The 14,927-nt window shown below is 47.8% G+C and overlaps 1 protein-coding gene across 1 annotated transcript; it reads right to left on the bottom strand.

The window, feature by feature from the left end:
* Positions 1-1,692: 1,692 nt before the first annotated feature.
* LOC117719970 (cytochrome P450 2F2) lies at positions 1,693-14,535 on the bottom strand. Its single transcript, XM_034518439.2, has 10 exons — positions 14,382-14,535; positions 12,697-12,887; positions 12,443-12,605; positions 10,472-10,621; positions 6,224-6,384; positions 5,583-5,759; positions 5,071-5,212; positions 4,151-4,338; positions 2,759-2,900; positions 1,693-2,137 (listed from the first exon to the last, which is right to left on the bottom strand). The coding sequence occupies exons 1-10, from the start codon at positions 14,473-14,475 to the stop codon at positions 1,956-1,958; spliced, it is 1,590 nt and encodes a 529-aa protein (XP_034374330.2). The 5' UTR covers positions 14,476-14,535; the 3' UTR covers positions 1,693-1,955.
* Positions 14,536-14,927: the final 392 nt, after the last annotated feature.

Raw genomic sequence — 14,927 nt, 5'->3', positions numbered from 1 at the left:
ACTGAGCCACGCCCCCAGCCCCTCCCTGGGGGATTCTAGGCAGGGGCTCTACCACTGAGCCACACCCCCAGCCCCTCCCTGGGGGATTCTAGGCAGGGGCTCTACCACTGAGCCACGCCCCCAGCCCCTCACTGGGGGATTCTAGGAAGGGGCTCTACCACTGAGTCATGTCCCCAACCCTCTGTTGGTGAATTTTCAGCAAGCTTTGTACTGTTGAACAACATTTCAAACCTCCCCCCTGACCCCGGTATAGGGGTGGGGATGGGGGCCAGGATCTAATTATGTAGCCTTGTTTTTTCCGGAACTCACTATGTAGAGTATACTGGCCTTGAACTCATCTTCCTGTCTCTGCCTCTCAAACTCTGGGGTTAAAGATGTGTGGGCCACTACACCAACCTTCCAAGCCCTTTTCCTTTTTGGGACAAGATCTCATTAAGTTGTCCGGGATGGCTTTTGAACTCACTCCATAGCAGAGTAGGTTTCGAATTCGTGATCCTTCTGCTCCAGTCTTTGCAGTAACAGACTGCAGACCTGGATTACCTGGTGAAAGGGCTCTAACAGGACCACGTATGGCAAGCACGGCTCTTGCAGGCCTTGCCCTTCTCCCCCATGCCCTCTGCCTTGCTAAAACATGGCTAGTGCCTGTGGTGGCCAGAAGAGGTGTCAGATCCCCTGGAACTGGAGTGAACCATTATGAGCTTCCATGTGGGTGCTGGGACTCAAACCTAGGTCCTTTGGAATCGCAGCAAGTGCTCTTAACTTCTGAGCCAACTCTCTGGCTTCCATTTTTCTTTCTCTCTACTCTCTAACAATGTTTTCTTCTGTACGTCTGCAGCCTCTGGGTTATTAAAAGGTGGTGGTTAGACCTGCAGTGTCTGGCGAGTGCTCCAACACGATCTTGGGCAAACCGTTGCATCTTTCTTAGTCTCAGTTTGGTCTGTAAACATGGGGCAACAATACTTCTTTGTTCCATAGGGAGAATCAAAGGAGTTATCTAGAGCTAGTTCCTTAGGAATATGGTCTCTCAGGCTCTCCAGCTTCAACCCCACAGCCCCCCGCTTGGTATCTGTCCTGGTGACCTTTCCCTCCTTTCTTGGTTTCTCTGCTTCTCTGTCTTTAGGCCCCAACATCCTTTCCTCCCCAGCTGGTTTTCAGAAAACACTAGCTCCCTCCTCCCTTTGTTTGCAGTACTGGAGACTGGACCATGGGCAAACATGTTTCCGAGAACACTATCAGTGAGCTATAGCTTCAATACTTTCAAAAATTAACTATGAGACAATTAAGTTGGTTTTGAACTCATTCTGTACTCCAGACAAGTCTTTGACTTTGCGGCTGGTAACTCCAGGAGGGGCTTAGGATGGGCGTGGCCTAGGATGGGCGTGGCTTGGGATGGGCGTGTCTCCACCCCTCTGCATCCAGACTTTTTCCTTCCTCACCATGAAGAAGTGGTTCTCAACCTTCCTAATGCTGTGGGCCCCAGTAATTACTCAAGTTGTGGTGGCCCTAAACATCAAACTATTTTTGTTGCTACTTTATAACTGTAATTTTGCTGTTGTGAATCATAATGTAAATATCTGATCTGCAGATCGTCTTAGATGAGTCTTGTAAGAAGGGGATTTGATCCACAGCTCGAAAACTGTTGCCATAAAGGGTTTATCCCTTCCATTAATTCAACCAAGTCAGACACACATCTATTATTAAGATATTTACTAGGAAGTGATACAAAAAGCCAGGAAAAGGGTGCATCATAGAATAGGTTCTGTGTGTATAAGGCGGGTATTTTCCCTTTGTCACGTCATTCTTTCCATGAATATGGGCTTAAGATAGGAGGGGTAACATACCGATACCTGGCAGGCCCCGGGTTTAGGGAAGGGAATGTGAGAGACACATCGATGGAGGCCCAGGACAGTGAAACACAACTGGAAGAGGGACAGAGCAGTCCCTGGGCGCAGTACTCAGCGAATGCGCATACACAACTGGAAAGGCCGTGGCAAATTGCCCAGCCCTGAGCTGAGAGGAGTCAGGTCGATGTCCTCAGGCTCCACCAGCGGATGCAACGTGAAGTTCTGCAGAATGGAGGTGAGGTATATGAAGAGCTCCATGCGCGCCAGTGGTTCTCCCAGACACAGTCGGCGTCCTGTGTGGGTGGGAAGGCCGAGAGCCGTGGTGAGGTAAGAGAGTGTGGGCTGCACCCCATATTCTTAGAGGAAAATGTGTGGGTTTGATGATCATGATTGAGGATATCACCGACACAGGAGGGAATGAAGCCGAGGTAGCTGTTAATATGGATGCAACTGCCTGGGTTCAATCCTTGTATCAGAACATTACCACAGCTGGGGACAGAACTGGGGGGGGGGGGGGAGGGAGTAATCCATTGTGATGGCTACGGAGCCCAACTCTCAGCCACTGCCCCTTCTCAGAGGCAGCATCTGGCACACAAAAGGCAATTTATCTGAATTAGTCCTCATTTTCTCCTCCCTGTACTGAGTAATCAGAATTCCCGCCTCCTTCAAACTTCCCGCCCGCCCCTCCCTCCCCCCCCAGCTGCAAGGTAGAGTTAAGAAAAACTATAGCCAGCTGCGCCACCTAGTGGAGAATCAGATAAATAATCGTCTTTGAATTAAGTGGCTTCCACCGTGGTGTTATAGGAGCTAAATTGGAAAAGGGAAATTTCTGTATGCGAAGCCAAGGATGGGATGGGATAGATCGAGACGGTTTGAAGAGTAGGGCTAGAATGACAGTTCATTTCATCTCTTACCAGCCGAAAATGGCATGAAGGCGGGGCTCTTCTTGAAGGATTGATCGGCGTCCAGAAAGTGCTCAGGGTTGAACTCCTGAGGCGTCTTGAACTGGTCAGAGTCATAGTGCACAGTGTTAATGAGTGTGATGACATCTGTGTCCTGTGTGGGTGAAGAGACAGAGTCAGTGACATACACTCACCGAGAATTAACAACCTTTTATTTTATGTGTGTGAGTGTTTGCCTGCATGTATATGTGTGCATTTGGGTGAAAAAGCCAAGGTTGTCAGAAGAGGGTGGTGGGTTTCCTGCAACCGGTGGTCGTGAATTGCTGTGTGGATGCTGAGAATCCAACCTGGGTCCTTTGGAAGGGCACTCAGTGATCTTAACTGCTGAGACATCTTTTCATTCTGGAAGAGGTTTTTTTTTTTTTTTTTCCTTTCCCCTCCAAACTCTCGGGTTTCTGTGCTGTGAAGACGGAGCACTAGGGATTTGAAAAGAAGGCCAGGTGGGACTCCATCTAGGTCTCTTAGAGATAGGTAGGTGCTAGAAGCTCTTGCTGAGGTCTGAGAAATGAATGGGGGCCACCCTTGGCCCTGAGCTTTGTAGAAGCACATACAGGAGGTGTGTGCAGGGGTGCAAGTTGGGGTGAGGGTGGGAAGTGGGGGGTGTGTTTGGAGGGGATGTCCTTCAAGAATGGTATTTTGGCCTCAGGAGATGTTCAGATAAAATTCCAGACCCCAGTAATTCTGGAAAGTAGTCCAAGGAAGGGGCTTGAGATAAGAAGGTGTATGGAGTTCCAATCCCTTCTGGTATGAGAAAACTCCGTTTTTAAGAATCTAAGATGACTAAGCCAGGGGTGGTAGAATTCCAATATACTGAAAGAGGAGGCAGTAGGATCAGGAGTTCAAATCCAGCCTCAGTCACGCAGGGGGTTCAAGGCCAACCTGGGAAGACTTCTTCCTCAACAAAACAAAACCAGCAAAAAAACCCCAAACCAAACCAAACCAAAAAAAAAAAAAAAAAAAAAAAAAAAAAAAAAAAAAAAAAAAGGCTGGAGAGACAGCTCGGTGTTAAGGGCACTGGCTGCTCTTGTAGAGAACCTGGGTTCGATTCCCAGCACCCTCTTGGTGCCTCCCAACCATTTGTAACTTCAGTTACAGAGGCCACAGTGCCTTCTTCTGGTCTCCTTGGGCACTGCATGCATATGGTACACAGACATTTAGGTGAAACACCATACACATAAAAAATAAAATTGAAATTTGGGAAAAAAAAGTTTGCAATTTCCCACCTCTGCAGCTTGGTACTTTGGGAGCTGATTGCTAGGGTCTAGGGTACCCTTTAGCCAACTACAAGAGCTTGAGATAACTCTTCCTAGGTTACCCTCATGTTGTTTCAGAAGCCCAGCACACCTTGGGTATCAGGAAGCCACGGAAAGGTGTGTCCCGAATGACGCGGTGGGGCAGGTTCATGGGGATGACATCCGCAAAGCGCTGCACTTCGTGAATTACTGCGTCCGTGTAAGGCATGGATGGGCGGTCATCCAGCGTCGGCTTCCGCGAGCGCCCCACCACACGATCGATCTCTTCGTGTACCCGGGCTGGAGGTAGAAGGGGAAGGTAGGGGATGATGGGTGAGTAACGGTTGGGACTAGCACATGTTTGTGGGAGTGCACGGGACAGGATCAAGTCAAAGCTTTTCTAGCTGTAGGTGGTGTCCAGTAATCATTGCACGCAGAAAGCTGAGGCAGGAGGATAGCTGCGAGTTTTGGTTAGTCTGGGTTTTAAAGCATTTGTTTTCCAGAGGAAAATGTTCATTGTTGCAAGGGTTTCTGGTTGTGGGTTTGTGTAGGTGGGCTTTAGGGCTGTTTGGATCCTAGGATTCTCATTTAATTTCTAGAAGGTGTTGAGGCTCACGGACCTAGTGGATGGGCTGTGCAGCTATCTTCAAGCAAAGCCAGGAAGCCGCCCAGGAGGCAGAGCCTGGGGTGAAGTAGGCGCATATGCTAGAGGCGGGTCATGTTATTCAGAAGAGGTCAACTTCACAGACCTTGTGGCTGGGGGCTCAGGGGTGAGGTTTTGAGAGGACAGAGGAAGAAGGACTCAGAGACCAAACAGTTACATGTGTTGTGAGCAGGGCCAATAGTACATAGGGATGATCCAAACGGCACTGTGTGGCCCCAGGGCCAAGTAGCTGGGGTCAGCCTCTCAGTTTGGCTGGTATGAGAGAATTGTTACTGGAGGGATCTACTAGACCCTCTGGACAGGGTGGGGTGGGGGTGGAGGGTAGAAGAAGGGAGGGGGATGTAGAGAGGGCTTTGCTGCCCGTATACCTTGCACTTTAGGGTACTTCATGAGAATAAGGAAGGCGTGGCGCAAAGTGGTGCCCACGGTCTCCGTGCCACCGAAGAGCAGGTTGTGTGTGGTCATCAGCAGGGTATCCATATTGAAGTGGCTCAGTGGGTCTTGCTTCTCCTGTGGTTGACGGATGGAACTATGAGTCAGGGACTGGAGAATCTTAGACTTTGTACCCCATCAACTGCTACCGTTACTAGTCGCTGGCTCTGTCCCTCTCTTGAGCTTTTTTTTTTTTTTTTTGGTAGGAGCTGGGGAGTGTGAAGGGAGAGAGATAAAAAGTGGCAAGGCCTAAGGTGAATAACTCGGCCAACCACAACAACGGCTTAGTGATTTGTTACTTGGTAGTCACTCTGGGTAGCTGTCCAGCAGAGCGAGGTGCCACAGCTTCACGACTCTACCCAAGTTGAGATCCCTGCAGGTTTGGGGCTGAGGGCAGCAGGAGGATTTCTCACCAGCCCCAGAGGGAGGATCTTCATCTCACAGCTACCTGTGCCATCTTTATGAGGAAGCAGTCGATGAAGTCCCGGGGAGAGTTGGGGTCCAGGGAATCCTGGTGTTCGCGGACGCTGCGGGCGATGAGATCTTTCATGCCTCCAAAGTTCCGGAAGACGCGTTTGTGCGGCCCAGGTACCCAGTCAAGGAGACTTGGGAAGATGTTGTACATCTGGGGACCAGAGTTGGAGAGGCTTCGTGAAGCAAGCTTGGGGGTTGATGGGCTAAGTAAGACAAACAGGTTAAATCAACTCTGACCCGGTCTTAGCAGGGGTAGCCAAGTTCTGTGTGGGTGAAAAAAAAGTGGGAGGGAGGGGGAAGGACAGAGGAGGATGGGTGGACCGTGTAATGGGGGCGGGGTGTTTACAAGGTAAGGAGTTGGGGCAGGCCAGACCAGCTACATCTCCGCTGGTTTTACGAATTTATTTTTCTGAGACTTTACCTGGCTCTTCAGCCCCTGCTGGAGGAGTTCTTTCTATTTAGTCTAGGTTGGTCAGGAATTTGTGGCAATTCTCTTGCCTCAGTCTCCGAGGATTAGTATGGGGATTATAGGCATGTATCACCTCACCGGCCCCTGGTGCTTTTTTTGGACCCTGTGGACTCACTGTCTCATCTGGTTAACCTCGGAGTGCTCACCTCACCCCAGGGGCTGCTCATAACCTGGAAGTTGTCATTGATGAAGTGGATGATGGTGAGCAGACGCTCATCGTCGTAGTCGAAGCGACTCCCGAAGACGACGGAGCAGATAATGTTGGACACTGAGCGGCTCAGGATAAACACAGGGTCAAAGGGCTTGCCTGAGGTGGAGAGGTGAGGCGGGTCAATGCTCTGTCGATACACCATGCGCAGCAGCCAGCGGGAGTGCTGCCACGGCTTCCATTTGCTCAGTGTTCACCCACTTCACGAAACATCTCGCAGTCCTGAACGCTCTCATGCGGCCACCCAATGTGCAATATGACAGCACTCTCAAATAATTTGGCAATGTCATGCACAACAAAACTCACCTTACTCTGTAGGACAGCAATACTTAACAAAAGGACTGGCTGTTCTTAGAAACAGTACCCTGCCCACAACAGGGCACACAGATATCATAGCAAACATCTGTTCACAAAAATCACCAGTGAGTACAGTCAAAAGAGTCTCCGGGGTGGCTAGCACTTGGAACCTCAGCTGAGGGGCCGAGGCAGGACCATTGCTGCAAGTTTGAGGTCAGCCTGGGTTAGAAGGCTCAAACACTGTTTTAAAACCAGATAGTTGGGGATCAGAGGGTTAGCTCAGGGGAGCTACCTCAGGCTATTAATGATTGCCTATAATTCCAGGAGATCTGACTCTTTATTCTGGCCTTGGCAGGCACTTCGCACACATGAACACAAACATACACACACACAAATAAATCATAGATTAAAAATAAAATAGACATTTGGTCATAGTGGTTGACCTCTGCAATCTCAGCACTTGGGAGGCAGAGGCAGGAATCAGGAGTTCCAGGTCCTCCTGGGCTGCATAGTGAGACTGAGACTGCCCTGGGCTATGAGACACCTTATCTCAGTGAAAGAAACAAAACAAAACTTCATAAACTATCCAAGCACAAAATATGCCAGCACAGACAGCCCACGGATACCCCAAGGCGCAGGCACAATGTACTAGCTCATTATGTCAGTATACTCCAACATCCAGCTGCCCAGTACACAGCACCTCCCAGCAGCTCATGGGATAGTGCAGAACACACTGTGACATCCTAAGACATACAACCAGGCAGCAGAGAGGTGGTGCATAGTAACTCAACATTGGAGTGCAGCAGACTGCACAGCACAGAACTGAAAGCACATAATGCCTGAGGACAACTTTACCACAGGATAGACCACAAACATACCATCTAACCTCTAATCTTCGAACAGCCAAACACACTATGGAATACAATAAAAGCAACAAATGCTAGGTTCGGTGGTGCAGGCCTGTAATCCCAGCTCTTGGGAGGCTGAGGCAGGAGAGTCATTGTGAGTTCCAGGCCAGCCTGAGCTACAGAGTTTCTGTTTTGAAAACAAACAAACAAACAGAACCTGCATTTCAATACAACATCTAAGCTGTAAGAGCACACAGTTCATAAAACAATATCTGAAGGTAGGACTTTGCTTCGATTCTACTGTGGGCTCTTAGTCTCCATGCTTTTTCTTTTTCTGAACCTCAGTTCTCATCTGTAAAATGGGTGTGGTGACAGTTCCCTCCTCATGGAGCTCTTAGAAAGAGTCAGGGAAATTTATAGCTGAGACCTGATCCATCATGGGGCTGCCACAAAGCAAACTGTTGTGTTAGGTAGAATAATGGACACCATGGGTGTCCATATCCCCACCCCAGAATCTTACCTTAGATGTGATGTTATTCAGAGTTTTGTAATACGGGGCTGCAGAAATGGCTCAGTGGTTAGGAATATGTATTGTTCTTGCAGATCACATGGGTTCAGTATTCAGTACCTACACTGGGCAGCTCACAATTGTCTGTATGTCAACTCCAGGGAGATCCAACGCCTCTAGTCTCCTCAGGCAGCTGCACTCATATGCACACTCATGTGTACCTCCTCAGACACATAATTAAAAAAAAGATCATAAAATCTCAAAACTAGATTTTATAATAGGAAAAATATTCTGAATTACCTGGGTGGACCTCTCTCAGTAAGGTCCTTATAAAGAAGCGTTAAGTGGGTATAAAACAAAGTGTGTTAGCTGTGTTGGTGGTGGCGCACGCCTTTAAGCCCAGCACTCAGGAGGCAGAGGCAGGTAGATCTCTGAGTTTGAGGCCAGCCTGGTCTACAGGCAAGTTTCAGGACAGCCAGGCCTCAGAGGAACGCTGTCTTGAAAAAATAAAAAGTGTTGGTGGTGAAATGAGGAAGAAGGAGGAGGAAGAAGAGGAGGAGGAGAGGGAAGGGGAGGAGGTGAAGGAGGAAGGGGAGGAGGAAGATGGGGAAGGGGAGGAGGAGGAGGAGGGGGAAAGAGAGGAGGAAAAGGAGGAGGAGGAGAGGGGGAAGAAGAGGAGGAAGAAGAGGGGAGAAGGAGGAAGAAGAGGAGGAGGAAGAAGAGGAGGAGAAGGAAGAGGAGGAGGAAGAGGAGGAGAGATCGAGTGACCATTCTACTGATCCGCTTAGTACTTTGAACCTATAAAACCATGTAAGATAATGAATCTGAATCTGGCTGGGTGTGGTGTCTCACACCTGTAATCGAAGCACTTGGGAGACTGAGGCAGGAGATTTGCTGTGAGTCTTAGGCTAGCTTGGGCTATAGAGTGAGAATCTAGCTAAAACAAGCAAACAAACAATGTGTGTTATATTAATATATTTGTGGCAATTGAAAAATGTTTATGTATTTGGTGTGTGTGCATGTGTGTATATGCAATGACATGAAAATGGAGGTAAGAGGACATGTTCTCTCCTTCAAGTATGTAGGCTGGGCTTGGCAGTGAGTACCTGTGCTGAGATCTCTCACTAGCCCCATTTGTGGGAAGAAGCTAACACAAGCAGCTATGACCTCGCTTACATCACATGTGCCCCCAAGTTTTTTGCCCAAAGCCAGTAAGATTTGGAGAGCAGGGAAGTAGTTGTGTTTTTGCATTGTTGTTGGTTTTTTTTTTTTTTTTTTTTTTTTTTTTTTTATTGTTCATTTTAGTTTCTGTTGTAAAATAGGGCAGATTATGACTCCACTGGTTTATGTAATTTTTTTTTCCTCGTTCAGGATCTTGTTGTATTGTGAAGATGGGCCTTGAACTCATGATCCTCTTGCCTCAACCTTCTGAGTGCTAATGAATTTTCAAAGAGATGACCATACCCAAGGGTCTTGGAGCTGTAGCAAACCGTAATTTTGTTTGAACTTTGTACTGCTGAGATGGAACTGAGGTCTTATGCACACTAGGCAAGTACTTTACCCCTGAGCTATGACCCTAGTGCCTCACTGGGGTTTCTAGGCAGGTGCTCTACCGCTGAGCTATGCCCCCAGGGCACCCCCAGGGCATTGATTCTAGGAAGATGTTCTACCTTCCTAATCATAAATCCCATAAGAAATAAAATGATCAAACCCCAAAGTATTTAGTTTTAATTATGTGTATGTTTGTTTGTATGTCTCTGTGTGCGCGCGCGCACACACACACACACACACACACACACACACACACACACACACACGTGTATGAATGCCCATGGAGGCCAGAGGGTGTTGGATCCTCTGAAGCTAGAGTCACAGGAAGGTATGAACTACCACGTGGGTGCTTGGAACTGACCTCAAGTCCTCTGCAGGAGCAGGGAGTGCTCTTACTCACAGAGTCATCTCTCTCACCTCACCCACTAACATTTTTTTATTTTCTTGAAACAGGGCCTCATGTAACATAGGCTGGCTTCAAATTCACTGTTTAGCCAAGAAGAATGATCTTGAATTCCTGGCACACCTGCTTCCACCTCCTGAATTCTGGGATTACAGGTGTACACCACCACATCCAGGTCCAGGTCCAGCTGTGATGGTTTCTCCCAATATTTAAATTAAGAGTTATTCATTTTAATTTGTGTGTGAGTGTTTTGCTTGTGTGTGTGTGTGTGTGTGTGTGTGTGTGTGTTTGCATCATATGCATGCTTGGTATCTGTGGAGGTCAGAGAAAGATACTGGATTCCCTGGAATGGGAATTATAGATGATGGTTAATCACCATATGGGTGTTGGCTTTGAATGTGGCAGACAGCACGACAGAGTTGCGATTATTAGGAAAGCCTCAGAGGCCCTCGTGCCTACCGACTCCCAGGAAGACAGTTCACACCATAGGCAGTGCGAGAGGCCTCCAGGAGTTTCTGTTCACATCCAGGTTTTGGAGATCACTAGTAGGATGGATGCTGACCCGGGGTGTGGCCTGACCTTCCGTTTTCCGCAGCACCTCCAGCAGGAAGCCACCTTCTTCCAGGATCCGTTCCTCGATGCTTCTTTTTCCCATGCCAAAGTTACGCAGGATTTGGACAGAGAACCTTCGGAGGATCTTCCAGCGTTCTCCATCGGAGAAGGCGATGCCTCGGAAGAGGAAAAAGAATGGCAAATTCAACTGGCAACCATTTCCAAATCACAGCCCCTGAGTCATCTCTTCCTGCTCAACCAGGAGGAGGACTCAGTTTAGCGTCTCCCTCAAGTCTTCCAGAAAGCCCTTCCCGACTCTTGGGACCAGGCCAGGTGCCTGCTTTAGGTTCTGTAGGACTCTGGGCTTTCCTCAGCTGATCACTCTGCCTCTATATTCCCCTGTAAAGACTTGCCACTTTGAGGTGTCAGAAAGGCAGAGTAAACACACATTTTGTGTCAAAGTGACCTTTGAATTGTCACCAGATTTTGCCAATTGCTTATTGATCATTGAGTGCACAAATAGGAGAGATAAGTAAGAAAAATAAAAACCTTGGGACACTGGGAACTCAACCTAGGACAGGTGTGGTCTCTGAGCCTTTGCACAACCTTTCACGGAAGTGAGTCTCTTCCCCACTTTCTAAATTTTTTGGTACTAGGATTGATTGAACCAAGGGCCACACAGACACAAAGGCAAGGACTGTATCCTTTGATAGGCACAGAACCACCTTTCAAACAAAACAAAACAAAACAAAACAAAACAAAACAAACACCTTTTGTTTTTGTTCTTGACAATGCCTTCCTATGTAACTCTGGCTGCCCTGAAATTCATTCTGCAGACCAGGCTGGCCTTGAACTTGTAAAGATTCCTGTGGGTCTGCCCACCAAATGCTGTGATTACAAGTGCGTGCTACCATTCCTAACACTCTTTTCACTTTTATGAATACTATTAGACTGTTTTATTTATTTATTGGATGTGTGTGTGTGTGTGTAGACATGTGTCATAAATATGTGAAGGTCTTAGTGTAACTAGCAGGAATCAGTTTTTCCTTTCTACCATGTGGGTTGCAGGAATTGAACTCAGGTAGTCAGGCTTGGCAGCAAGCACCCTTACCTCCTGAGCCATGTCATTGGCCCCACACTTTATTGTTTATACCAACTGTCTTCCTTACTCTCATCTGTTTTATTAAAGCAATGCCTTTCACTTGAGTCCAGAGCCTGCCAATCCAGCATTATGTGCATTGGTTTCTTGACTGCACATATTTCTGTGTGAGGGTGTCAGATCCCCTGAAACTGGAGTTACAGACAGTTGTGAGCTGCCATGTGGGTGCTGGAAATTGAATCTGGGTCTCTGGAAGAGCAGCCAGTGCTCTTAATTGCTAAGCCATCTCTCCAGCCCCAAGTCTTGGATTTCTTTAAAAAAATTGTTTTTGATTTCTTTTGATATAGTAAAGACTTAGCTGTTGAAGAAGAAAAGATGAAAGAGATAGCTCAGTGGGTATGGTGTTTGCCACAAGAGCATGAGGACCCGAGTTCTGTTCCCACCACTAGGCACGACTATGACTATTCCTCGTGCAGTGGTGTGAAGACAGGTGGAGACAGACCCTGTCTCAAAAAACATGCAAACAAACACCCTCTCCCCAGATGAGATGGGATTTGAAATGGGAGAACACCGGCGTAGGCCTGAGAGATCGGTGAGACAAAGGTCAATAACTCGGCTGCTTGACTGAGTGGAGATTTGATGATGTGGCTGAGATAGGATGAGGATGGGGTGAACATAAGCTTTGACTGAGTGGATGTGGAGGTTGGAACGGGCGCGCAGTTCAAGGTTCAGGTGGGAGCTGGAGGTGACGTAGATCCTACCTTCCTTTCGGCATTGCTTGTCTGCGTCCTTAGTGAGATCTGCAGCTCTGAGTGTCATTGGGAGGACAGCCTCTAACCCTTATTCCCTTCCTAGATATGCAAAAGGCTAGAGGCTAGAGGAGGTGGGGGCAGGCTTACCATTGCCCTTGGTAAAGTTGAAAAAGATGGGGTATGAGCCACGGCCACTGAACTCCTCCCCTTTGTCCACAAGAGCCTCCTTCACAGTTTGGTATCCGCTGAGGACTATCACACGCCTGGGCCCCAGGTACACCGTGAACACCGACCCATAGACCTTGCTGAGCTGGAGGTAGAAGAGAGCGTTTACGGGGTTCAGTGGTCATGGCAACCCTTCCTGGCTCCATTGCCCTTTGCCAAAGACAAGTCCCCTGCACCTTGGTGAGGGAGGTCAGCAAGTCTTGGGAGCGAAGCTGCAGCAGGTTTCCCAGGATTGGGAGAGGTCTGGGTCCTGGAGGCAGCTGGCCCTTGCCCCATGAGCTGAAGGTCAGGGACAGAGAGATGACAGCCAGGAGGAGAAGCAAGATGGCTGTGCTCACACCATCCATATCGAAGGCAGCTGCAGTGCCTGAAGGGTCAAAGTGGTAGAAGTTAAATGTGGGATCCCTCTACTCATATTCTTCTGGAATTTTCCTCTTTGGGGCCCAGGCATTGGAACGGGGGAGGAAAGGAGAGGCGGGGTGATGTCAGAGTGTTAAGAGGGAGAGGAGAAAGAAGGAAGAGGGGAGAAGAAAGGGTGTGTGAGGACACAGACAAATTGTTAAAACATAAACATGAGAAAGGAATGCAGAGACAGTAGAGACAGACAGCTACAGGAACCCAAAGGAACAGTCATGACATCGGAAACAGTGGAATCTATGTCTTTTCTGTTTATGTAGCTGTAGTGTATTAACTACTAATATATTGACTATTAACCATCTATCTACTGATTGTCTATCATCTAACTTCTCCTATCTATCTATGTATCTATCTATCTTTCATTTATCTCTCATCTGTCTGTCTTAAACCATCTACTAAATCACTGGCTCTCATATAAAGAAATAGCGAAAGATAGAGAGACACATAGAGATGAATACAGACAGATAGAGAAAATCACAGGAGAGAGACTGACAAGGGGAAAGAGAGAGAGAGAGAGAGAGAGAGAGAGAGAGAGAGAGAGAGAGAGAGTGAGTTACAGAGAAAGAGAAAGAAGAGAGATGGAGTTGAAGAGACAAATACAAACACGTTTTTTCCTGGTCTATTAAGACAGGGTCTCACACGTTAGCGATGCTGGGTTCAGATTCATTCCAGCTCCAGCCTCTTTAGTGCCAGGATTACAGGTATTCACTATAGCTATCTCAGAGATGCACACCAAGGAACAGAGTCAGACTTAATCATAGTGCTGCATGCCTGCAACCCAGCATGGGGGGAGACAGAGGCAGGAAAGTCATTAAAGGTTTTGAGGTTAGCCTTATCTACATAGTGGGTTTCCAGCCAGTCAAGGGCCATGCTTCAAAACCTTGTTGCAAGAAGCAAAACAACAAAACAAAACAACCCCTTCAAATAAAACAATAATAAAACCTCAAACAAATGGGCTCAAAGTCAGCCAAACAACAACAATGAAACCAAACCAGAAAACACGAAACCGTCCAGAGATAGACATGCAAAATAAAGGACCTTAAAAGACATGTATTCAAATGACACACATGATATTTCTGCTTGTCAAGTTAAAAAGAAGAAAAAAATAGGGAATAAAGGGTGTGGGGAGATGGATTGGAGACAGAGACAGACAGAGAGAGAGACAGAGAGACAGAGAGAGACAGAGAGACAGACAGAGAGACAGAGAGAGACACAGAGAGATAGAGACAGACAGACAGAGACAGAGAGAGACAGAGAGAGAGACAGAGACAGACAGAGAGACTGAGAGAGACAGACAGAGAGACAGAGAGAGACAGACAGAGATCCTCCTAAAAGGGACTGAAGGACAGAAGGCATGGTCTACACAAGCTGAGATAGACATACAAGTCCCCAGATTAATTCTCAGAGCCAGAGCCAGTGACCTCTCTTGGAAGTCACCCCTCACCTATATCAGTATTCTGTAGCAATGTTCTGGAGCTCTTGTGAGTGCTGCAGTGTGTGTCTGTGGGGGGGTGCCTGCTCTTAAGTTGTCTGTCCATGCTCCTCCTCTGCCCTGCCTTCTTTCCCGACTCTTCCAGTGATCTTAATCTCCTCCTACCATTCCATCATACCTTTCCTGTAGACCCTGGGCTCTCAGCCAGCTGGCATGGTGAGGTAAATGGGGCCACTCCTCTAGAATCCTCTGTCACTGGACTGGGTCCTCCTGGCTTGAAGGCTGACCTTAAATCTCCTCTGTGTGGACAGTGCTTGCTATTTGCCTTGGAATAGGGCAAAGGCTTCTCAACTCTGGGCCTGGTTCTTGAGGAGAAGGTGGGGTTATAGGGTGTTGGCTAAAAAATTAATGGGTCAGGGAGGGAGTATTGTGGATCCAGTACTGGAGCCAGACCTAGTTTGAGCTCTTCTGTTCTGTGTTTATGGGTTCAAGTCCACTTTTGCCACCCTGGCCAGGAGGCCTTGTGTAAGGCCCATTCCCTCTGTGTTGAATCCTCAT

Source organism: Arvicanthis niloticus, chromosome 1, assembly GCF_011762505.2.
Source record: "Arvicanthis niloticus isolate mArvNil1 chromosome 1, mArvNil1.pat.X, whole genome shotgun sequence".
Classification (NCBI taxonomy): Eukaryota; Metazoa; Chordata; class Mammalia; order Rodentia; family Muridae; genus Arvicanthis; species Arvicanthis niloticus.
Note: the sequence above shows the minus strand (reverse complement) of the source record. Positions and strands in the feature narration are given on the sequence as shown.